This window comes from Erythranthe guttata, chromosome 2 (assembly GCF_056151865.1).
Source record: "Erythranthe guttata isolate IM_541 chromosome 2, IM_541, whole genome shotgun sequence".
NCBI lineage: Eukaryota > Viridiplantae > Streptophyta > Magnoliopsida > Lamiales > Phrymaceae > Erythranthe > Erythranthe guttata.
The window spans coordinates 7,999,379-8,023,781 of NC_142534.1; the positions used below are offsets into that span (position 1 = coordinate 7,999,379).

The following is a 24,403-nucleotide window of genomic DNA, read 5'->3' on the forward strand; positions in this document are numbered from 1 at the left end:
CTGTTTATAGAAAAATACCTATATTATTAAATACAGAAGAAGATCCAAAAACATATTCAGAAGCCGTGTCATCGAGGGATTCTACATTCTGGAAAAAAGCTATCAATGACGAAATGGATTCAATATTATCCAATAAAACTTGGATTCTTGTTGACTTACCATTAGGATCTAAACCTATTGGGTGTAACTAGGTATTTAGAAGGAAATACAATACGAATGGTATAATTCAATCTTTTAAAGCTCGGTTAGTAGCTCAAGGATTTAGACAAAAAGAAGGTATCGATTATTTTGATACTTATGCACCCGTGGCAAGAATAGCTTCAATACGAGTTTTAATGGCACTTGCGTCAATCTATCACCTCCATCTACATCAGATGGATGTAAAAACTGCATTCCTAAATGGAGACCTAGATGAAGAGGTATATATGAAACAACCCGAAGGCTTTGTTTTACAAGGAAATGAAAATAAGGTTTGCAAATTAGTAAAATCTCTTTATGGTTTGAAACAAGCACCAAAACAATGGCATGAAAAATTTGATTCCACAATTCTTTTTAGTGGATTCAAACATAATAGTGCTGACAAGTGTATTTATTCTAAATTCACTCAGGAATATGGTGTAATTGTTTGTCTTTATGTTGATGATTTACTAATCTTTGGTACTAATATGATTGGTATATTAGAAACCAAAAAGTATCTTACTGCAAATTTAAGATGAAAGATCTACATGAAGTAGATACAATCTTAGGAATTAAAGTAAAGAAACACAGTGATGATTATGCTTTGTGTCAATCACATTATATAGACAAGATGCTTATTAAATATACTCATCTTGGTATTAAATAAGCAAATACCCCATACGACCCTAGTTCAAAACTTGCTGAAAATTCCGGAAGAGCTATTGCGCAAATTGAATATGCTGGTGTAATAGGAAGCTTAATGTATGCAATGCGTTCCACTAGGCCGGATATAGCATTTGCAGTATGTATGTTGTCGAGATATACTAATAATCCAAACATTGAGGATTGGAAAGCTATTGGAAGGATATTGGGGTATCTTAAAAGGACCAAAGACTTGGGGATTTTTTACAGTACTTTTCCATCAGTATTGGAAGGTTATACCGATGCTAGTTGGATTACAAATGTAAGTAATAACAAATCAACATCTGGATGGATTTTTACTCTAGGAGGGGGAGCCATTTCTTGGGCTTCAAATAAACAAACGTGCATTTCACATTCTACTATGGAAGCAGAATTTATAGCACTAGGTGACGCAAGCAAAGAAGCCGAATGGTTAAGAAACATGTTGCTAGATATAGAGTTGTGGCCACAACCAATGCCAGCCGTTTCTTTGTATTGCAATAGTGAAGCGACAATGTCTAGAGCCTATAAAAGGTTAATAATGGAAAGTTGAGATATATAAGTTTGAGACACGAGTATGTTCGAGAATTAATTCTAGATGGAGTAATTTCTATTGTTTATGTAAGGTCAAGTAAAAACTTGGCTGATCCTTTGACTAAAGGTCTAAATAGAGACATGATAAGGACAACAACAATAGGAATGGGACAAAAATCATTTTTTGATAGTCACCAGTAATGGACACCCAACCTTCATTAGTACATCACTATTTTAAGGTTTAATGGGTAATAACAAGTTGTTGTTATGTGACTGAATAATATTGATTAATTAACCCAAACAACAGTGTTATTTGCTACTATTAGGAGGATGAGTTTACACTCTTAATGAAGTTAATATTGCAAGGATATATCTTATAGTAGCAAAAGATATTTAAATAAACTTCACCTATATAAACATTGAAGTGGTGCCGCTTCTAAATAAGATTTTCTGGTTTATTCTTATAAATGTTTATGAAACCAGGATGAAGCACATGGCCATAATGGTGCTGAATTTTAAGTTTCTCATTTTGGAAATAAATAAGTTTATGTGTGTAATTTCTCTAGTTGTAATATAAGAAGTATTGGTTTAAGCTAAGGCCACCAAATATTTCGTTAAAACTTTGAGACATTAAAACACTAACTTAAGGTTAAAATCAAGAGATACCTTGAGATATGCATAAATTTATAGAACTGATATATGTGAGTTAATATTCTCAAACTAGTGGGGGATTGTTGGATAGTTTGATAATATAAACATGTTTTATGAAGTGGTTCAAAGTTTCTAACAGCCATTACCAAGCTCCAGCGCTCCAAATCCCCTTTAAGACTATCAAGATATTTCTCAAACCAAAGATGCAACAAATCCCATATCTAATCCTTGCTCTTTAATAGTCCAAAATCACTATAAAATACATGATGCCCTTTTTCAAAAGAAAACACTTATCATCTTGAAATCTATACCGTGTCGTTCTTCATCAAAATAGCTTGGCTAGACCTCCAAGCTTGAAGAGGTAGGACTACCCCATTCGAGTTCTAAAGCTCCATCATCATCATCATCTTCTTCTTCTTCTTCTTCTTCTTCTTCTTCTTCTTCTTCTTCTTCTTCTTCTTCTTCTTCTTCTTCTTCTTCTTCTTCTTCTTCTTCTTCTTCTTCTTCTTCTTCTTCTTCTTCTTCTTCTTCTTCTTCTTCTTCTTCTTCTTCTTCTTCTTCTTCTTCTTCTTCTTCTTCTTCTTCTTCTTCTTCTTCTTCTTCTTCTTCTTCTTCTTCTTCTTCTTCTTCTTCTTCTTCTTCTTCTTCTTCTTCTTCTTCTTCTTCTTCTTCTTCTTCTTCTTCTTCTTCTTCTTCTTCTTCTTCTTCTTCTTCTTCTTCTTCTTCTTCTTCTTCTTCTTCTTCTTCTTCTTCTTCTTCTTCTTCTTCTTCTTCTTCTTCTTCTTCTTCTTCTTCTTCTTCTTCTTCTTCTTCTTCTTCTTCTTCTTCTTCTTCTTCTTCTTCTTCTTCTTCTTCTTCTTCTTCTTCTTCTTCTTCTTCTTCTTCTTCTTCTTCTTCTTCTTCTTCTTCTTCTTCTTCTTCTTCTTCTTCTTCTTCTTCTTCTTCTTCTTCTTCTTCTTCTTCTTCTTCTTCTTCTTCTTCTTCTTCTTCTTCTTCTTCTTCTTCTTCTTCTTCTTCTTCTTCTTCTTCTTCTTCTTCTTCTTCTTCTTCTTCTTCTTCTTCTTTTCCTTTTTTTTTTTCTCTAATTTTTGAGTGTTTCTTAGAAGGGTCTCAAGTGTTAAGATAGTAGACTAAAAGTCTCGCTTTTAGCTACATAATTTTATTATTGAATTAATAATATAGTTTATTATCATATTATGAGAATCTGCACTAGGGTATTCAATGCATTTAATTGATTGTTTGTCAATTAATTAAGAGCATAAGTCTAATATTCTAATAGTATTCGAGATGGTGTGCTACGGCTCACAGAAAGATCATTTCGAAAGTTCGTTTAGAATATAAAGATAAACGTTCACAATCTAGATGGAAATGGACTAACCATTGGTAAAAGATTGTAGCACAATATTTAAGTGATTGGTCTTGATCACAGTAAACAGCGAATTACTTTTGTAGTTATTGTTTTGACTTATTGTGCTAGCACACCCGGCATGTGTTGAACCAGACAAAGTGAAATAATTATTTCATCACTGTTCATAAATGAAACAGTATTATTTCTAGTTGACAGTCTTAAACCCTAGATAATTAACGTACACATTTAATTGATGATCTCTACTTTGATGTCACAATGGGAGAGATTCATATATTGAGTCAAATGGCCCCCGGTGCGTTGGGTAGAGACATTAAGAATTAATAGGTGGAAATTAATTATCAAAAGGAATCCACATCTCTGAAATATGAGATTAATAATAACCCTTGAGTAGCTTATAAGATTTGTTTATGCCAAGTCCTGGCAAGGTGGATTTCGTATCCGGCATACTCAAATAAGTTAAGCGGGTAAGACTCATAAAAAGAAACCATTTAATTTATTTAGCAGTAAATAAATTATTTGGTGGTTATAAAATATCTTAATGTGGGGAGAATCTAAGTAATGATCGACTGGAGCTCGAATGTAATATTTGAGAATATAAACAGGAGTTCAATAATTATTTGGTAGTGGAAAATAAATAATTATTTAATGATTAATTAAATGAATTCTTTTAAGATTTTGGATTTAATTAATTATTAGTTGCCCGATTTATATTTTCTCCTTTAGTCCCTATTGTATCCCAATGGATTTTCTAATTAATCGAAAAATAAAAGTTCAACCAATATTATATATTGGAATTAATATAGCCGAAAATTGAGTCCCCATTGGATTGAAATTTTCGACTAATAGAGTTATATAAGGAGTGGGATTTGTTTCTATGTAATCCTCTCTATGTGTGACTCTAATTCCTTGTGATATATAATTAAAATTGGGTTGATGAGAAAGAATAAGTTTTGGCTACACGCCTATTTCACGTTGGAAGAGAAATATTTTTTGTCTTCTTCTTTTCTCTCTTGGTTTCTCGATTATAGATTTAGATTTCTTCAAGTACATGTTCACCATTGTAGAAGAATTATGAATCCGGGATATGCAATAGAAGACTATAGGTTTTTAAAGCAAACTATTATTCCCAAAATTTCTGAGCAGTCCTGCGAAGAAATTCACCATAAATCAACCGTTTGTCCGTTTGGCTTGAAATTTATACAGTTGCTTCTAACCCATAGTAGTACAATCTGTCTAAAGAATTTCAGAATCCTATCAACCATCTTGGAGATATCGTTGAAGGAAGAGAGCTGTAAATTTCTAGACAGCAGTTTCCGAGGATTGAAGGCTTGGTGTGGATCCTTGTTCGTGCGCCGCGGATAGAAATGAATCTGCTCGCGAAAATTGTAAGTTGCTAGATTAGATTTATTCCGCTTTAAACGAATCTAATCAAAGCATGTCAATAAAATTAAAACCGGTTAATCTAGAACCTCTTGCGAATTTTCATTGAATCTTGGGCTTCACATCCCAACAATTGGTATCAGAGCTTCTTTGATTAATTTGTTTGAGGTTCACCACGTTGTCCAAAATTGCATGAAACGGAAAATTCATATGTTGCATGTAGCGTTTTATTTCTGACTTTGTTTTGCAGAATAGAAAATCCGCTATTATGGTAATGAATGTTTTATTTATGTTTTATGTGAATGAATCCCACTGCCTCGAGAGTGGTTACTTGTCGGTTTTAATTTCCACCGCGAGATATTGATGGAAGATTGTGTGCCTACGATATTTTTTTTTTTTGTAATCTTTCTAGAGGAGTTTTAGATAAAAATTACATAGATAGAATAGAGCAGATTTTGTTCTCGGAATTGTTTGCGCGACTGTGCCGTTTCTGTTATCACGGCCTTGTCCACCGTCGGATCGAGCTGAAATTTTTTATGGAGGTTCCTAATCATTGGCGTAGAATTTGACCGTTCGAATCGTATATCGGAGTTACCCAGATAGATATATAAATTTCAGAACAAGGCTGGAAGTTCCAGGACAATACCAAAATTATAAACCGCGCGGGGTCTCGACATCAGGCAGCGCGCAGCTTTCCGGGCAGCCCAAAATTCGAGAATTCTGGATTTTACGGGGACTTTTGGACTTCCTAATTTTAAGGAGTCTAAATCCGGGAGTCCCAACTTAACCATAATAGCGGAAAATTAAATTGCTTTATTTAATATTTTATGGTTGATGTGTGCTTATATTTGTTATAAGCATGATTGCATGCATTATTCATGTTTATTATATTTGGGCTTAATTTTTTTATATGATACCCATGACATATAATTGGACAACATGAAATTTGGACATGCATAAATTTGCATTTAATTTATTATGTTCGTGTTCATCTATGTGAATTATATTCGGTTATAAATGTTTTTATGTGATACCATGGATTATAATTAGATAACATAGATGACTTTGTTGAACATGATAAATTTATCATGATTCGTAGTTTTTCTATATTTGTTATATAGGATGATTAATTTGTGTATTAATAGGATCCCATGATATATATATATAACTAGAGAACATAAAAATAGAACACACTCAATAGGTGTCCATAGTATTTCTATGATTAATTATATTGGACATCGTCATAGATTTTAGATAATATAATTGATTATGAGAAAGGAGATTTATCGAATTCCGCTTCCACTCCGGGCATAATTAATTATAGACATTATCTAGAAAAACTCCTAACGGATAATTTGGAATTGATTATAGTGATACATTATTTTCTCCATTTGGTGGAAAATAGATATCATAGAATAATCAATTTAAAATTAATTGATAGTCCAAAGACATATAATTAGAGAATCTAGAAATTGAGCATGGTAATTATTTTCATAGATTCCCTCATGAAAAATAATTTTAAAAATATTAAGTGTATCGAGGAGTTTATTACTGATATGCCTAATTGGGCCAACCCAATGGGCCTACAATTTCTTTATCTAATGGGCCACAAACCCAATATTTAAGACCACTATCACCGAGGCCCAATCACCTTCAAGTAAGGTTTGGGCTCGACAATCTCAACTAAGCTATAAATAACGGTTTGAACTCATTCCTTAAGGTACGTCCTATTGACTGAGTAATACTATCAACTGTATTCTCTGGACTATTTCCACTATCCGCACGTCTGACTTGAGCGTCGGAGGGGTTTCCGCCGGACCAACCCCCGGCCTAGTTCACGTGTTCTGTGATCGCAGGTATCTCAGGGTCATCAAGCTCGTGAGCCAGTGATCCACTCTGCTCTTCCAGCTCATCCTACTTCAACTATCTAAGGTGATCTAACTTTAGCATCATCATTTTGGCGCAGTCTGTGGGAAGGGAAACAAGATCACGATGTGCGCAAGATGGCCTTGAGACTTCTGCTCAGGGGAGTGTGACACTGCTAACAACCTCCCACCTCGTGGAGGCTCTGGCTTGCCACTTCCTCCTCTCCATGCTCGGGATCCACCACGAGATCCTCCTCGTGATGTCCCACTAGATCCTCAACAGGATCCACTTCTTCCCGCCCCTCGATCGGTTCAGAGTACCAAGGAGGCCATTCAACGCCAAGGGTTATCGACTCCCTGGGGGTTTACAGTGCCCCCTAAACATTTTAGGCGCCAAGGGTTATCAACTCCCTGGGGGTTTACAGTGCCCCCAAAACATTTCGCTCACCAAGGGTTATCGACTCCCGGGGGGTTTACAGTGCCCCCAAAACATTTTGCGCGCCAAGGGTTATCGACTCCATGGGGGTTTACAGTGCCCCCAAAACATTTCGCTCGCCAAGGGTTATCGACTCTTGGGGGCCTACATCCGCCCCCCTCAAACTGTTAAGATAACCGAAGAGGACCTTCAGCGTATGATCGCCGAAACTTCAGCAAAATCAACCCCTACTTGCTCCCTAACGGTTCAGATAACCGATGAGGACCTTCAGCGTATGATCGCAGAAGCTTCAACAAAATCAACTTCTACTTGCTCCTCGAACGGTTCAGATAACCGATGAGGACCTTCAGGGTACGATCGCGGAAGCTTCAACTCGGGCCACTGAAGTAGTGGCACCATACATCATCGCAAAAGAAGCGAACGCTCCCATCGCGAGGCCCTACTTGGTCCTCAACATGATCAACTTCTCATTGCTCCTCGAACGGTTCTGGTAACCGAAGAGGACCTTCAGCGTATGATCGCAGATGATTCAACTCATGCTGCCACTGAAGCAGTGACACCATACATCGCCATAGCAGGAGTCAACGCCCCTCATGCGGCTCCAGCCGTAGCACAACCACCACTATAACGTAACTCCCACCAAGCGAGTGTGTCGTGGGCATCTACTTCGAACCTTCAATTCCGAATACAACAACTCACCGTTAAGCGCAAACTGCGCGACATCGCCTATGTTAACCTCGGAGAGCCAACACCTCTCCCTTACGAGCTCCTCATTCCAATGATGTCAAAGATACTTGGAGTTCTACAAAACCATAACAGGGTTCGTGATCGCCTCACCTAAGATGGGGGCTATCTCACCTCAAGGTTTGACATCACGCATACCATTGGTTGGACATCTTAAAAATTTTAAGGGTGATACACCCTCTTACATTTCTAACCAAAAGAGACATTCCATCCTAAGAGTTGCGTATCATCTCTCTACCACAAGGATAAAAAAATTCCAAACAGTGTGGATATCAACAAGCTATAAAAAAAAAAAAAAAAAAAAACGGGCACGATTCCTGAGGCAGCCACGTGCACGCTTCCCGAGGCAGCCGCGCGACACACTTCTCAAGGCGCGCGCGGGCACGATTCCCGAGGCAGCCATATGGCACGATAAACGAGGCGCGCGCGCGCGACACGCTTCCCGAGGCAAAAAAACGGGCACGATTCCCGAGGCAGTCGCGCGAGACGCTTCCCGAGGCACGTGCGTGCACGATTCCCGAGGCGCGCACTGCACACTTCCCCGATGCAAACAAATGGGCACGATTCTCGAGGCAGTCACGAGCACGCTACCCGAGGCGCGCGTGGGTACGATTCCCGAGGCGCGCACGATACGATTCTCGAGATGCGCATTCAATACGCTTCCCGAGGCAAAAAAAAAAAATCGGGCACGGCTCCCGAGGCAAAAAAAAACACGGTGCGTTTCTCGAGGCGCGCGCGTACACACTTCCTGATGCGTGCGCCCGGCACGCTTCCTGAGGCAAACAAAAAAAATCGGGCACGATTCCCAAGGCAAAAAATGATCAATGTTCAACCAAGTAGTGAAGGATTGCGTGATAAGTTGTAGGATAACTGATTGGAAAACTGGTCCCAAATAAATTGACCAAAATATGAGAGAGACGTAAGGTAAATAAGAAACGTAAGAAATTGTTGAAATAAGAAATATCTTAAATACCCTTAGGTTAAATCTAGGGTTATAGGTCAAAATATCTTTCTTTTATATATAAAAAGTCTTTGGTTCTTAATTTTAAGGTGTTTTTAATCTTGTTTGTATGGAAGTTCGGACTTTTTAACTCAGTTTTGCTTAGGTAAATTGGTTAAAAAAAAGTGGGGGAATTTTGATGAATTTTAACATATTTATTTATTTTGCGAATATCAATTTTTTCTTATTCTGGTTAATTTGCTCATATATATATATATATATATATATATATATATATATATATATATATATATATATATATATATATATATATATATATATATATATATATATATATATTATAAAAAGACAATACCTTGCCTCATCTTCTGACACGTGGCAATTTAGGGTTTCTAACCCTAGGGCAAGTTTTATAATTTTTACTATCTTTTAGGCGTAAAAATGAAAAATTCATATTTCATCCCCTAAATTCTATCAGCCGTTTTTTTATCATCTTCTCTAATTTTCCTCTAAATTTTTATCCCGTTAATTTCTCTTACAATACCCACTCCTCAACTGCAGAAACCGCCTATTGAAATCAGTTTTTCCCATCGATTTAATAACTTCTCATCTCCAATTTCATGTCTCATCTCTATATCAACACAAATTCTCACACAAGTCTTTCAACAATTATTACTTCCGACAAAATTGAAGCTCTAAAATCCGCCGGCCGAAAGGTCAACAAAAGTCGTCCGGGAGTCGGATTGAAGGACCCTTTGCCAGCGAGAGCCATTGCCAACGATGGTTGAAATTTCAAGTAAGAAATTTATATTCCATAATTTTTTCTATAATATGCAAAAGAGCCAAATTTAAGCAAAAACATATGCATAAGGTTGGACCAATTTATTTTAAATTGGGACCCGTGAATTATTATCATATACGTGTTGTTGGTTTTTTTTTCATTTTTTTTTTTTGGTTTTATGATTCAAGAAAAAGGCATGTCAAAAGGTGTTTTTTCGTTTTCTTTGGTTGACCCCGCCTTTGCTGACTCTTCATCTCATAGCCGATTTCCGAAATTAATTTATTAGTATTGCACATTGTCATATAATTGATGCCTTTTTTTTGTGTAGATTGTTCGAACTTACCAAATTAAAAGTTGTTCCGTACCATATGAAAATATCTTATAAAATAATATCAGATCTGAATGGAGCATGTACACTGATTTTCTTTTCCTTTCTTTTCCATATATCATGTAGATATGGCGCCTCAATTAACATGTTTCAATGATATTACACCGGACCGCTTTAACTGGAAAGTGGTGGCTCGGGTCATTCGACTTTGGAAAGTTCCTAGCAAGATCGACCAAACTATTATTAATAGTATTGATATGATCTTAGTCGATGAGCAGGTCATTATTTATTTACAAAATTTATTTCTCTTATGGCTATTTAAATTTTATTTATCGGCTTATTGATATTGTTGCATATATTTTTTCAGGGAGGAAAAATTCACGCGCCTATAAAAAAGATTCAAGTGAACAATTTTTGCGATATTGTTATAAAAGAAGGTAATACTTGTATATTCCAGAATATTTTGGTAGTGTCGAACGATGGGAAGTACAGGGCTACTCGCAATGCTCACAAGATCATATTTATAAAACCTATTCGGGTAACCAATTGCAAAGCCGAGAATATTCCAGGCATTACTTATGATTTTACTAATTTTCTTGACATCATAAATGACGGGATGACACATGGCTTATTGGTAAAATATTTTTAAAATATTAAAATATGTGTTTTCTTAATTTATACTTTGCAATATTTTTTACGCATATATTATTTTTTTCTTTTAGATGTTATTGGACATGTTATAGAAAGAGATAAAGTGAAAGATACTAACAAAAGTGGATGCAACCACAAGATACTAGAGATCACTCTTCAAGACTTATCGTGATTATTTTTAAATTATATACAATAAATTCAATTGATGCTGAATGATTTCGTATTTATGATCTTCTAATTTATTACATGCGGTTCTCAGAGAGGAACAAATAAAATGCACTCTATGGACCAATACACCGATCAAATGTCTTTGCATTTCAATAATCAAAACTCAGATGACCCAGTCATCATTATCCAGGAGATGTGTCTAGTCAAAAAATTTAATGGTAATTCCTATCTTTAATTACATTTAAATATTGCATTACTGTTTCACTTCATTTTATTAATTCACATATTTATTTTATTTTGTAGTATAGAATAGTATTTCTAATGCTTTCCACAACTCAAGATTGTTGATAAATGAAAACTCCGAGGAACATAGGGTGTACAGAGAAAAGTTAGTTCGTTTAAAACTACCATTTTTTAGTAATTCTTACTGAATCATTTTATAATGTGCAATGCAATTTGTTCTTGACTATTTATACGTATATACAGACTCATTAATCAAGATGGCACATTTACACAATCAATCAGCGTGTCATCAAATCATCGATCGACGTGGATTGCCGATGATTTGTTGCTAACGAAGCAAATGACGATAAATAATTTGAGAGATTGCACTACTGTAAGTAAGTTATTTCTCCTCGACTTATTTAAAAATTTTGACAAAACTAATTGTAAATTATATTCTTAGGAACGCGCTTTTGTTGTACTTGCCAAGGTAATTGATATCGATCCTGATACTAAATGGTGGTACGATGCCTGTCCTAAATGTTTCAGAAAGGTAGAGTAGAGAAGTACACAATTTTATTGCCCAAAATGTCCTAAGGATGTTGATCCAATCCCACGGTAATTTTAATAAATGAACTGATTTTTTTATTTTTTTTGTACGTATTTATTATAGCATTATTATTATAATTTATTTTAGGGTAAATTACACCCACACCTCTGAGGTATGCTTAAATAACTGTAAGGTCCCTGTGGTATCAATAATTACACTCACCCCCCTGAAAGGTAGTTAAAAACTTTAACGGGATAATGCATTGGATACATTATTCCGATAGGGTTCTAATGGACTATTGATTTCAGGAAGTGGTGAAGACAACAAAGAGTTATGGGTGATTTAAAAAATATTGAGGGAGCCATGTCACCCCATAACTCCCCATAACTCTATGTTATCTCCACAACTAGCTAAAAGTAATAGTCCATTAGAACCTTATCGGAATAATGTATCCAATGCATTATCCCGTTAAAGTTTTTAACTACCTTTCAGGGGGTGAGTGTAATTATCAATACCACAGGGACCTTACAGTTATTTAAGCATACCTCAGGGGTGTGGGTGTAATTTACCCTTTATTATTTATAGAAAAACTCAGTTTGTGAGCACTTGAATAATTTAAAATAGGCGCAAGTATTACTCTTAGTAGCAAAAACTCTTCTATAATTCATTACTTTATTCCAAATACTGGCCTAAGTTACTGGTGCACAAAACAAAAGAGACTAACTAAGATGACACATATGTGGATACGCATGAGGAAACTTGCCTTGAACAAGGTTCACCTTTGCTTTCTTTTGCTTTTTCTCATATTTACTTATTTCCTTCAGTTAATTGTTTTTCACAGTCGCAATTTTTAGAAAGGCTGATTACGTGTAATTTCTCTTAGTATAGACATAGGTTGTAGGCATGTAGGTAAAAGTCAAACATTATTTTCAGATTGAAGAGAATGTTATATACTTTAAATCTTCTCTATAAAGTTAAACTATAGATGTTATTGCTCTTCTTGCCCTGGGTACGAATTGATTTGAAGAAAAAAGTCTTATATAATTCATTATTTTATTCCAAATTATCTGAAGAAAGTAATTAGAATATTTTTTATAATTCATTATTTTATTCCAAAATGTGCTAAGGATGTTGATCCAAACCCACGATAATTTAATTTTCCATAATGGGAGTTGCCCTATAACTATAAGTATGGTTTTTCACAAGTTCATACATACAGGTATAGGCTTCAAGTTCTGGTATATGACACTACTGGATGCACTAAGTTTGTCATGTTTGATAAATTCGTTAGCAAAATCGTGGGCAAATTAGGAACCGAACTTATTGATGACGTGCATAAGGTAATATAAAAACTATTTTCATATGGAATGCTGAATTACTTCTATTTATATTTAATTTTCAAAAAATCCTTGATCATTATTTTTTGGTAGGATAATTTGACCGATACAATTCCTAAAGAATTTGATGCCATCATCAACAAATAATTTATGTTCAAGGTAGAATCTAGTGCAATGAACAAATCAAAAGGTTGGTCAGTGTATACATAAAAACAATGACGGGTGATCAAGAACTTATTCGACAATTTCGTGCTACACATTCTATCGAAGTACAAGTCCACAAATATAGTTTACATTTTGCATCATAAAATTATATTAAATTTTGTTAACTACGTGAATTTGTTGATGAGGATGATCACTCATCCGACAACAATGCTCAACAGCAAGGCGACAATTTGAATGTAAGAGTTGGTTATAAAACAACTATTATCTTCATTTATACACAAGTTAATGAAATCTACTTTCCTCCAATAATATTTGTAGGATTTTGTCGAACCCGATGATGACACGACACCAATCAGTAAATTACGTGGTAAAGAACTTGGTAACAACAACTTAAATGTAAGAATTATTTATAACACAACAATTATTTCTATCATTTATATATATATATCAATAACATATACCCTCCTTTAATAAATTTTGTAGGATTTCACCGATCCTCATGATAAGGCGACACCAATCATTAAATTGCGTGGTAAAGGACTTGGTGTAGAAGTTGCGCCTTTTAATTTATCCGATGATGAAACAACAAAAATGTCAACTACCAAGTCATACAAGAGGATCAAAACAGAGAAACCATGACATAATGGTCTACCACATTATTGTATTGTTGGCGGCAATACAATAATGTTAACTATTGTGGTGTTTTCAGTTTAAGAACACCTTTCTTGGGTGTATGTTTCAAGATTTTTATTTAGGTGGTCGCTATGTTAATTTTAATTATGTTTTTTTTTTTAGATTTTCAGTTTTCATTTGCAACTTTTTAACACTTGCAGTAGGAGGTTGCTATGTACTTTGCATTTTATTGTTGAAGATATTTATGGTTTCTTTTAGTTATTCGACATGGTTCCATGTAAGCCTGCTTCTTCCTTTTAAACATTATATTCGATAACTCCCATTCAATCATAAAAATCTATTTCATGTGTCTCTTACTTACTACAAAAAATGGGATCCTTTGCACAAGTGTGCCAATCTTTCTTTTTTGAATTATTTTGCAAGGATTTGTAAGATTTTTTAGAACTATTTTTGCAATTTCGTAATGCTATAATAAATACGTAAAAAATATATAAAAAATCAGTTCATTTATTAAAATATTGTATTGTATAAAAAATAATAACAATTTTTATATTATAAATCCAAAAAACTTCCTCTCACCCCATCTCCTACAAACCCCTCTTAAATGAGGCACTCCCACTACAAACTGACCTCTCCCACGTCATGTCACACCATTAACTAAAATTAACCTTTCTTCTCAATAAATTAATCAAACTCCTTTCGTTGCCTATGTATATTGCAAGGAACACTTCAATCTCAAATCAACCACAGTTCATTTGCGTGCACTTTCCCTTCATCTCTTCCTATTAATTGTAGTATCTCTTTCTCTCACTTTTTCTCTAAATTACAAAAAAATATTCTCTAATAAACTACTATTTTTGTAGTCATATATTTCATTGAACAAAGATATTTATTTATTTTTTATACTTCATTTTGCAAGTGGATACATATTCAGGATGCATCTATCAATGGATACTGATTTATGCACACTTATCGGTGTCTTTTTCCTTTTTGCAGTCTTTGTTTCGTTATTTTTCTACTTCAATCGTCATTTCCGTTGTTGCTCTTGCAGTTGTAAGTCTACCCCTCTGCTTCAATCCATTGACGCTGGAAACCATAGTGATCACATGGACGACTCTAACGGATCAATGATCGATGTCTGCATGCACTACGGGAATCATGGGCCAAAGAATGAATTGTTATGTTGCTCTACATGTCACTACACAACTATGCACCCAAGATGTATTTGTGGCAATCAGTCCAATGAATTTGATATTAATTTCTCTGATGATTGGGTCTGCCGGGGATGCGCTATTAACATTGCAACTTTTTATCAACTTATATAATTGGTAAAAATGTATTTTCTTTCTTGATTAGTTAGTGATAATAATCATATTACTATTTTCGTCATTCTTCCTTTCATCGTCAATGTTACTGGTTACTCCTACCTTATTGTTTATATTACATGGTGAAATACACTATTGAGACATGATTTTTTGTCCTAATATATGTTTCGTTTTCATATATTATATATATATATATATATATATATATATATATATATACATATATATATATATATATATACATATATATATATATATATATATATATATATATATGTGTGTGTGTGTGTGTGTGTGTGTGAAAATAAACAAAATCAATTACTACATAACATAATTTTCTTTTCTTTTAAATAATCTAACTTTTGCACCGTTTATAAATCTAAAAAGAATAATCATACTGTTTAAAAAAACATAAAAACTCATGCAGTTGGAAAAAACCACTTACATATTAAGTTTCCCACATTTGAATATGGTTACATCTTTCTACTACTGTTAAGTATATATTTTTATACTTTATCGTACCTTTTTATTTGAGCTTTTGGTGTGATTTAACGATAATTGGTGCTTAAAAGATTGATTTATTGTATTATAGGTATAAATTGAAGAATTGGAAAAGTTTGGGGTCAAAGTGCAATTTTGGAGAAAATATGGGCCAAAAGTGAAATAATCAAAAATCTGAAGAAATTGGCACGGGACGGCCGTCCCAAATTTACACCTAAAAATGGGACGGCCGTGCCAAATGCAGAAATTGGGCAGAAGGTTTCGGCGATTCTCGCGCGGCCGTGTGAGAATTGCACTGATTTTCGCGCGGCCGTGCCAACACACGCTGAAGACAATTTTGGACTTTTAATCACACAAGGAAACCTAAAATCATCTACCAAGTTGGGACATCTATTTAAGCCCAAACCAAGCACGAATTAAAAGACTTTTGACACAACCTTGGAGCGGGAGGAGCGAGAGAACGAAGAATCGAAGACGGAGAATTGACAACTCTTCATCATAATTCTTCTTTCACCTATCTTTTCTTAATCTATGACTTTTATTACTTTTATTATGTTTTTCGTTATGAGTAGCTAAGCTTTTAATCTAGGATTTTGTTGGAACCCTATGTGGGGATGGTGAACCCGTTTTCTTGAGATTATGCAATTATGATTTTATGATTATTTCTTCTACTTGTTATGATTGTTAGTGCATGAACTTGATCAATTTATGTGCTTTATCTGTGATTATTGGGATTGACTCGACAGAGCTATTTTGATAATTAGACGGTAAGTATAAGAACCTTCGAGTTGTTTTCACCGGATGAGTGTGTCAATTGCATGTGGTGTGGTAGACATACAGATATCACCTTAGGTAGCCATTTATGAGACTTGTTAGTTAATGCTTTATTCATAACTTGTTTGCATAGACATATAGTGAACTGTTTATGAATAATAGACTCATAATACACGCGACAGCAGGTTATGAGTAAATTAGTGTCTCGGGTTAATAATCATGAATCATATATTTCATAATTGAAGGGTTTTGGGTGAGCAATTCTTGCATAGGGGGAAGATAAAATCCTAGGTCCGTTTTTATTGATATTTTCTCGTGTTTAATTTCTTTCATAATTAGTTTAATTATTTAGTTGATTTAATTTAACAAACTTGCGTAGGCTGGATAAAAATCATAGTTGTTAGAATTTGGTACTTAGGATTAGATAATTTGAGTATTCCCTGTGGGATCGACATCCGACTCTCACGAGTCCACTTTTACTACTTGTTTGCGATACGTGCACTTGCGTGTTAGGTATTTAGCACCCAATAAGTTTTTGCTAAAATCATACACATGATATACAGTTTACTAATTAATTATATCTTACAAAATCCACACCCTGCTTTATGTATATATGTTTTCACTTAGAATTGTTCTTTCTATTCCTATTGGTGTAATTAATTGTCTCAACATAATATACTAAAATATATATTACAATTGAATCTGATGCCCGGCTTGAATCCAATTACTGAAAGTGCGTACCGTATTAGAATTGCTATTCTCCACTTCATCAATTCCTGAAGAAAAAATTTCATCTTCTTCATCAATAGATGATACAGTTGAGGTATACTTCAAATAAATTTCGTAGTCTAAAATCTTCTCTACTGATGAACACTACGTTTGATTAATTTCAACAATCAATTGAAAATTCTCTATCAATCCATATAATGTATAGTTCTGAGTCTCCTGTGTAACATTTTCTTGTTAAAATTATGAATTATTTATTTATTATTATACAGTGAGTGGATGAATCATCGTCTGAAAATACAAATTTCAAAAAACAACAATTTCCTTCAAGTTCCAATTGTCGCCTAGAGGATGTAGACCCATTAATATATTGAAGACATTCCTTAAGAGAAAACACAATATCTTGGTCCACAGTGAAAGAAAAAACATTGGGTGAATGCACACTAAACCGCCAAAGTGATATTTTAGGTATTCTTTTTTCTTTTTTACAACATTGCCTTTTCCTTTGTTGTTATATTGTTTAAATATTAAAACTACGTTTATTATACTTCCATCTTCATACCCATTAAGTTTCGTACTTTATTTGTTTATAAGATTTCGAAGCAGATGAAAGTTGTGCACTTACTACCGGATCATGTTATTATCGAAATGTTGGAGTCAATAAAGTTGATCAAAATATAACGCCAGGTATTTGATTTCATAAATTGAGAAATGAGTGCGATGATTTATATAAAAACAATATTAATAATCAATGTAATTAGCACGGATTTTTTTTTATTAATTAAAATATATCACAAATTTTTTTTAATAACTGTGATATTTTTTTACAGCTACCATGTGTGATTTATTTTATTCAAAGACTGCAAGATTGAACAGGAAACAATCGATGCAAAAGAAAAGGTCATTGGAAAAAAAAACGGTAAATAATTAATTTTATGCTTGCATTATCACAAATAACATCTGTTATCATCCATGTTATATTTTCTTGGTTAAAGAGTCATGTTGTATGTCAATTTGCAGGCATTGCATCTCCCTTACTTGACAAATGCAATATTTGCAGGCATTGCTTCTTCCTTACTTGACAAATGCAATAAGGTCGGTACGACAAGGTCGAAATGCGACCAAAAATATAAAAGTGGAGAGTACATTGTCAGCAACAAAACATTTGCAAAGTTAAAAGGGAAAATGCCAATGGACAACGAACACAATCAATTCATTGGCATTCACACACAAAAAAAAAAAAAAAAACTCCTTCTAAAATATGAATACATCTATTACTAGGAGCATATTAATATCTGAAGGCAAGTTTCAAAATTATTTTTCTGCATATTCATATACCACTTATTTTATGTCTTCATTATTTCGATTTGTATATGCACCAGATGGTACCAGACATTACCATGATATTGATCCTGGTGGCAGCGAAATTCCAGATATTTCATCAAATTTTTATTATGAATCAAGTAGAAGGTACATTTATGATCTTTATAATAAAAAATAAGTACATGATTGTTCAATATATTTGAGTATGTAAATCAAATTTTAATTGTAATATTATTGTCTTATATTTTTTGTATATTCTTAAAATATTAGGAATTCTCTATGCAGTGGAAAGGGTATATCCAATAGTAGAAAAATGATACAGTCTTCTTTGCATGGATTACATTTGGAATCTTCACCTAGCATTTTGGTCGACGAGGATTTAAGTACAATTAGAGAAATTACTTCGGATAGTGGAGGTAATCACTACTATTTAACAGTTCATATTTACGTAAAATTGCTCAAACAGTACTTGAGAAAATAGTCAATTTACATGAAAAATACATTTCTTTGTATAGATTCTGAATATGTTTCAAACGACGACGCAATTGATGATTCAACTGATTATAATGGTAACAAGTTTTTTCATTTTTAACCATATTATTATAACTTATTTAAGCTAAATGTAAAATGATATTTAGTATCAATTTAATTGGTATAGATATAAATGACAGGTTACGATGATCCTGGAGATCAGTCATTTGTTTGTGAATCATGTGGTGCAATGATGTGGTATGGCAAAAGGCTTGACAAACTCAAAAATACATTAAAGCCAAATTTTTCACTTTGTTGTATGGATGGTAAAGTTCAATTGCCTAACTTCAAAGAACCCCCAGCTGTACTGTCGAATTTATTGTTTGGAAGAAATAGACGGAGTACACATTTCCAAGATAACATCAGATCTTACAATATGATGTTTTCGTTTACCTCTCTCGTTGGAAAGATAGAGACATCTATAAACGACGGGGCAGGTCCATATACTTTTCTTCTCCACGGTCAAAATTATCATTTGCTCGGAAGTTTATTGCCAAAGGAAGGTACAAGGCCTAAATTTGCTCAATTGTACATTTTCGACACAGAAAATGAAGTACAAAATAGAATTAACGCCATTAGGTATGATATTATATTTGCTTATACATCTATTTTTCAATATTTGTTTTACACTAATATAAACTAATTATCTATTAATGGTATTTCAGGTCTCGAAATAATTCACATGATTTAGATCCAACAATTGTGTCTTCATTAAAAGATATGATTGATAATTCCAACATACTTGCTCGATCATAAAGAGGTGCTCGAGATCGTATTTGCATAAATAGAGAGCAAGGAGTAAAATTGAAATTGGTAAAGAGCCGAAGTACTGATGGTCGTACATACAATATTCCAAATGCCAGTGAAATAGCAGCTCTTATTGTTGGAGACTTTGACAATCAAGAAGGGGTAAGGGACATTGTAGTACAGACACAATCCAAGAAGCTTCAACGTATTAGTGAATTGCATCATCTTTATCTGCCACTACAATACCCCTTAATCTTTCCTTACATGGAAGATGGATACATAGAGGACATTCCTTTGAGGGAAACTTTAAGAGGTAATAGCAGAAAGCGAAAATATGTAACTATGAGACAATTCTTTGCATACAAAATCCAGAAAAGAATTGGAGACAACCCAATACTCTTAAATTCAAAGAAATTATGTCAGTAACTTAATGTGGATGCATTTTCGATGGTTGAATCCCAGAGATTAAATTTCATAAGGCTTAATCAAGCTCAACTTAGGGTTGATATGTACAAGAGCATTGAAGAAAGAGTTTGAAGTGGAGATAATGATGGCAAATCAGTTGGTACACGAATTATTATTCCAGCAACATTTACAAATGGCCCGAGATATATGTTCAACAACTTCATCGACGCAATACAAATATGTAATTGGATTGGATTTCCATCATTGTTTATAACTATAACATGCAATCCAAAGTGACCCGAAATACAACGAGCGTTGAAAGATATGAATTTGCGCCCAGAAGATCGACCTGATGTTTTTTGTCGAATTTTCAAGATGAAACTTGACAGCTGTATGATTGCAGATTTCAAGAAATGACATATTATCGGACGAATCAAATCATGTAAGTACCAAAATAATATTGTCTTTCACACATTCAACTATTTTGCAGATAACATAATGTTACTTTTTATTTACTTATTGTTTAGTATGCCACAACATAATTGCATGTTACAAAACTGATATTACTTTCTTTATAAATGTTAGATGCAAACATTTGTATAATTGAATTTCAAAAGCGCGGACTGCCACATGCGCATATACTAATTTGGGTGCATAATGACGACAAACTCAATTGCTCCGAAGATATTGATCGAATTATTAGTGCGGAAATCCCTGACAAAACTTCTGATAGAAAAATGTATAAATTGGTGAAGAAATACATGATTCACGGTCCGTGTGGTCAAGCTAATATAAAGTCTTCATGCATGCATAACGGTCTTTTGTTGAACGTACAGAGGCTGGTGAAGATGGCTATCATTCATACAAGAAAGGGACAATGGGAGGACCGTTACGAAGAAGAATGTTGTACTCGACAACGGTTTTGTGGTCCCGTATAACCGTGCTCTACTGCTGAAATACAGGGCTCACATCAAAATTGAGTTGTGCAACCAGAATAAGTCCATCAAATATATGTTCAAGTACGTCAATAAGGGGCATGATAGGGTTACAGTGGCATTTCATAAGTCCCCAAACACAAATGGTGGTCCAGATATTCATGGTGAGATAAAAATGTATTATGACTGCACGTTGTTGTTATTATTATTATTATTATTATAATTATTATTATTATTATTATTATTATTATTATTATTATTATTATTATTATTATTATTATTATTATTATTATTATTATTATTATTATTATTATTATTATTATTATTATTATTATTATTATTATTATTATTATTATTATTATTATTATTATTATTATTATTATTATTATTATTATTATTATTATTATTATTATTATTATTATTATTATTATTATTATTATTATTATTATTATTATTATTATTATTATTATTATTATTATTATTATTATTATTATTATTATTATTATTATTATTATTATTATTATTATTATTATTATTATTATTATTATTATTATTATTATTATTATTATTATTATTATTATTATTATTATTATTATTATTATTATTATTATTATTATTATTATTATTATCATTATCATTATTATTATTATAATTATTATCATTATCATTATTATTATTATTATTATTATTATTATTATTATTATTATTATTATTATTATTATTATTATTATTATTATTATTAAATTTTGAATATAGTTTTTCTTAAATAACTTAATTAACATCTAGTACACTATTCTAAACTACTATTGGTGTAGGTACCTATCGGCTTGCGAGGCCAGTTGGAGGTTATTTGGATTTGATATTCACTATAGAGACCCACTTGTAGTGCGATTGAGTTTTCATCTGCCTGATTGTCAAACAGTTGCGTTCAATGATAATCAACATTTACATAATGTGCTAAGCAGACCGTCTGCTAAACAAACAATGTTCTTAGCTTGGTTTGAAGCAAATAAGAGGTATCCAGAAGCTAGAGATATTAAGTATGCAGATTTTCCACAGCAATTCGTGTACAATGAAAACTCCTTAAGGTGGCAGCCTAGAAAAAGAGGGTTTGCAATTGGAAGAGTTAGAAGTGTTCCCCCAGGAAAGGGAGAAGACTATTACCTCGGACCGCTACTTAATATTCAGAAAGATTGCACAAGCTTTGAAGATATCAGAACTATGAATAACAACATTTACCCAACATTGAGAGATGCATGCTATGTATTGGGATTATTAGATGATGATAAAGAGTATATAGATGATATCAAAGAAGCAAGTATATGGGCAAACAGAGCTTACATCCGAAGGTTATTTGTTGTCCTGTTGATTTAAAATAGTTTAACTAGACCATAACATGTTTGGGAATGATGTTGGTCAGATTTGTCGGCTGATATTGCATACAAACACCAACAACGTCATAATAATCCAGGTATCTCATTTTTTAAATGTCATATGCATAATATTTTCATTTGTTCAGTATTTTAATTTTAAATTTTAATTTTTTACAAGCGAACAACCTTGATAAAAATATTATCATCTCTTCATAAATGGAGATTTGTTTTATCAGACGACAGCTTGAAAAATTATGCTTTACTTGATATTGATAAAATCATCCAAAGCAACGGTAAGAGTTTACGTAATTATGATTCTATGCCGCTTTCAATTGAATCGCTGGTAGATGAAAGTGGAAATAGGTTAGTACTCGATGAACTAGAATATGATGTGTTTCCAATGCGTGACGAACTTACAAAGTACTCTACTATCACCACAGAGCAGAAAAAAGTTTATGAAACAATCATGTCTGTTGTAACAAACAAGAGTGGTGGAATGTACTTTTTGTATTGTCATGGTGGGACAGGAAAGACATTTATATGGAAAATATTATCTGCTGCAATTCGTTCCAGAGGAGAAATTGTTATTAATGTTGCATCAAGTGGTATTGCATCCCTACTACTTCCCGGCGGTAGAACAACTCATTCTAGATTTGGACTCCCAATAATTGTGCATGAGGGTTCCACTTGCAGCATCAGTCAACAAAGTTCACAGACAGAGTTATTAACGAAAGCAAATCTTATTATATGGGATGAAGCGCCAATGATGCATAGATATTGTTTCGAAGCACTAGACAGCACCATGAGATCTATCTTACAGTCGGACGAACCTTTTGGTGGTAAGGTGGTCGTTCTTGGATGTGATTTTAGGCAATTTTGCCGGTTATTTTAAAAGCATACAAACAAGATATTGTTCATGCTACGATCAATTCATCACCATTATGGAAAAATTGTAAAGTCCTAACGTTACACAAGAATATGAGGCTTCAATCGTGTGCTTCTTCCTCTACTGTAGATGAAATAAAGGAATTTGCAGATTGGATACTAAAAATTGGTAATGGTGAAATTGGAGAGGAAAACGATGGTGAAGCTTCAATTGAAATTCCACATGATATGTTAATTCGTGATTCGGACGACCCCTTTTCAGAGTTGTTGCAGTTAGTTTATCCAGATTTCTTAAGTAATATTTTCACTCCAGATTACTTCCAAGGTAGAGCAATTCTTGGACCGACTAATGAAAGTGTGGATTTTATTAATGATTATTTGTCGTCACTCATCCCTGGAGAAGAGAAGGAATATTTGAGCTCAGATAGTATTTGCAAAGATGAGGCAACTTTTGAAGTTAACGCGGAAATTTATTCAGCAGAATTCCTCAATACCATAAAATGCTCCGGACTTCCTTCACATAAGTTGAGATTAAAAGTTGGGGTTCGGTTATGCTCATAAGAAATATTGATCAAGCTAGAGGATTGTGCAATGGAACTAGGCTTCAAGTTACTCAAATGGGAACCCACGGTATTAACTGTAAGATTCTCTTTGGTAAACATGTTGGTGATATGGTATTCATTCCTCGAATGACTTTGATACCTTCAAATTGCACATTACCAATCAAATTTCAATGGCGACAATTTCCGGTGATTGTTTCATTTGGCATGACGATTAACAAAAGTGAAGGACAAACACTTTCACATGTCGGACTATACCTTCCACGACCTGTTTTCAACCACGGACAATTATATGTGGCATTGTCTAGAGTAAAAAGCAGGTCTGGCATAAAGATACTCATCAACTCTGAATCGGGTGAACTGTGCAACTTCACTTATAATGTTGTGTACAAAGAAGTGTTTCAACGAATTTGAGGTACATATTTACTAACTTCACATTTTCAAAACAATATGGTATCTTTTTATTATTTTTATTAATATATTTCATGCAGATACAGGTCTATTGGCAATAAGTACTCTCCAACATACTTTCTCCGAAGGTAATTTAATAATAAATTTTTTTTTGAGGATGTCACATTAGTAGTAATGATTGATTTCAACTGAGTATTTATTATCATTGTAATGTTATTTTTATTGATGTTGTAGGTGCTTTGAAGAAAGTGTTGTATCATTTGATTAGGACATA

The 24,403-nt window shown here is 33.4% G+C and overlaps 1 protein-coding gene, 1 long non-coding RNA gene and 1 pseudogene across 2 annotated transcripts; all 3 read left to right on the plus strand.

Moving 5' to 3' along the window:
* The first annotated feature begins 902 nt into the window (after positions 1–902).
* LOC148772249 (secreted RxLR effector protein 161 pseudogene) lies at positions 903–1,599 on the plus strand (annotated as a pseudogene).
* An 8,436-nt stretch (positions 1,600–10,035) lies between these two features.
* LOC148772250 (uncharacterized) lies at positions 10,036–12,982 on the plus strand. The gene is made up of 7 exons (XM_088814953.1): positions 10,036–10,185; positions 10,275–10,445; positions 11,035–11,114; positions 11,213–11,342; positions 11,412–11,470; positions 12,718–12,838; positions 12,929–12,982. The coding sequence occupies exons 1-7, from the start codon at positions 10,036–10,038 to the stop codon at positions 12,980–12,982; spliced, it is 765 nt and encodes a 254-aa protein (XP_088671079.1).
* Positions 12,983–13,161: 179 nt separating this feature from the next.
* Positions 13,162–13,634, plus strand: LOC148772251 (uncharacterized). Its single transcript, XR_016030071.1, has 3 exons — positions 13,162–13,236; positions 13,319–13,396; positions 13,484–13,634. It is a non-coding gene; the product is annotated as an uncharacterized LOC148772251 (long non-coding RNA).
* The last annotated feature ends 10,769 nt before the right edge of the window (positions 13,635–24,403 follow it).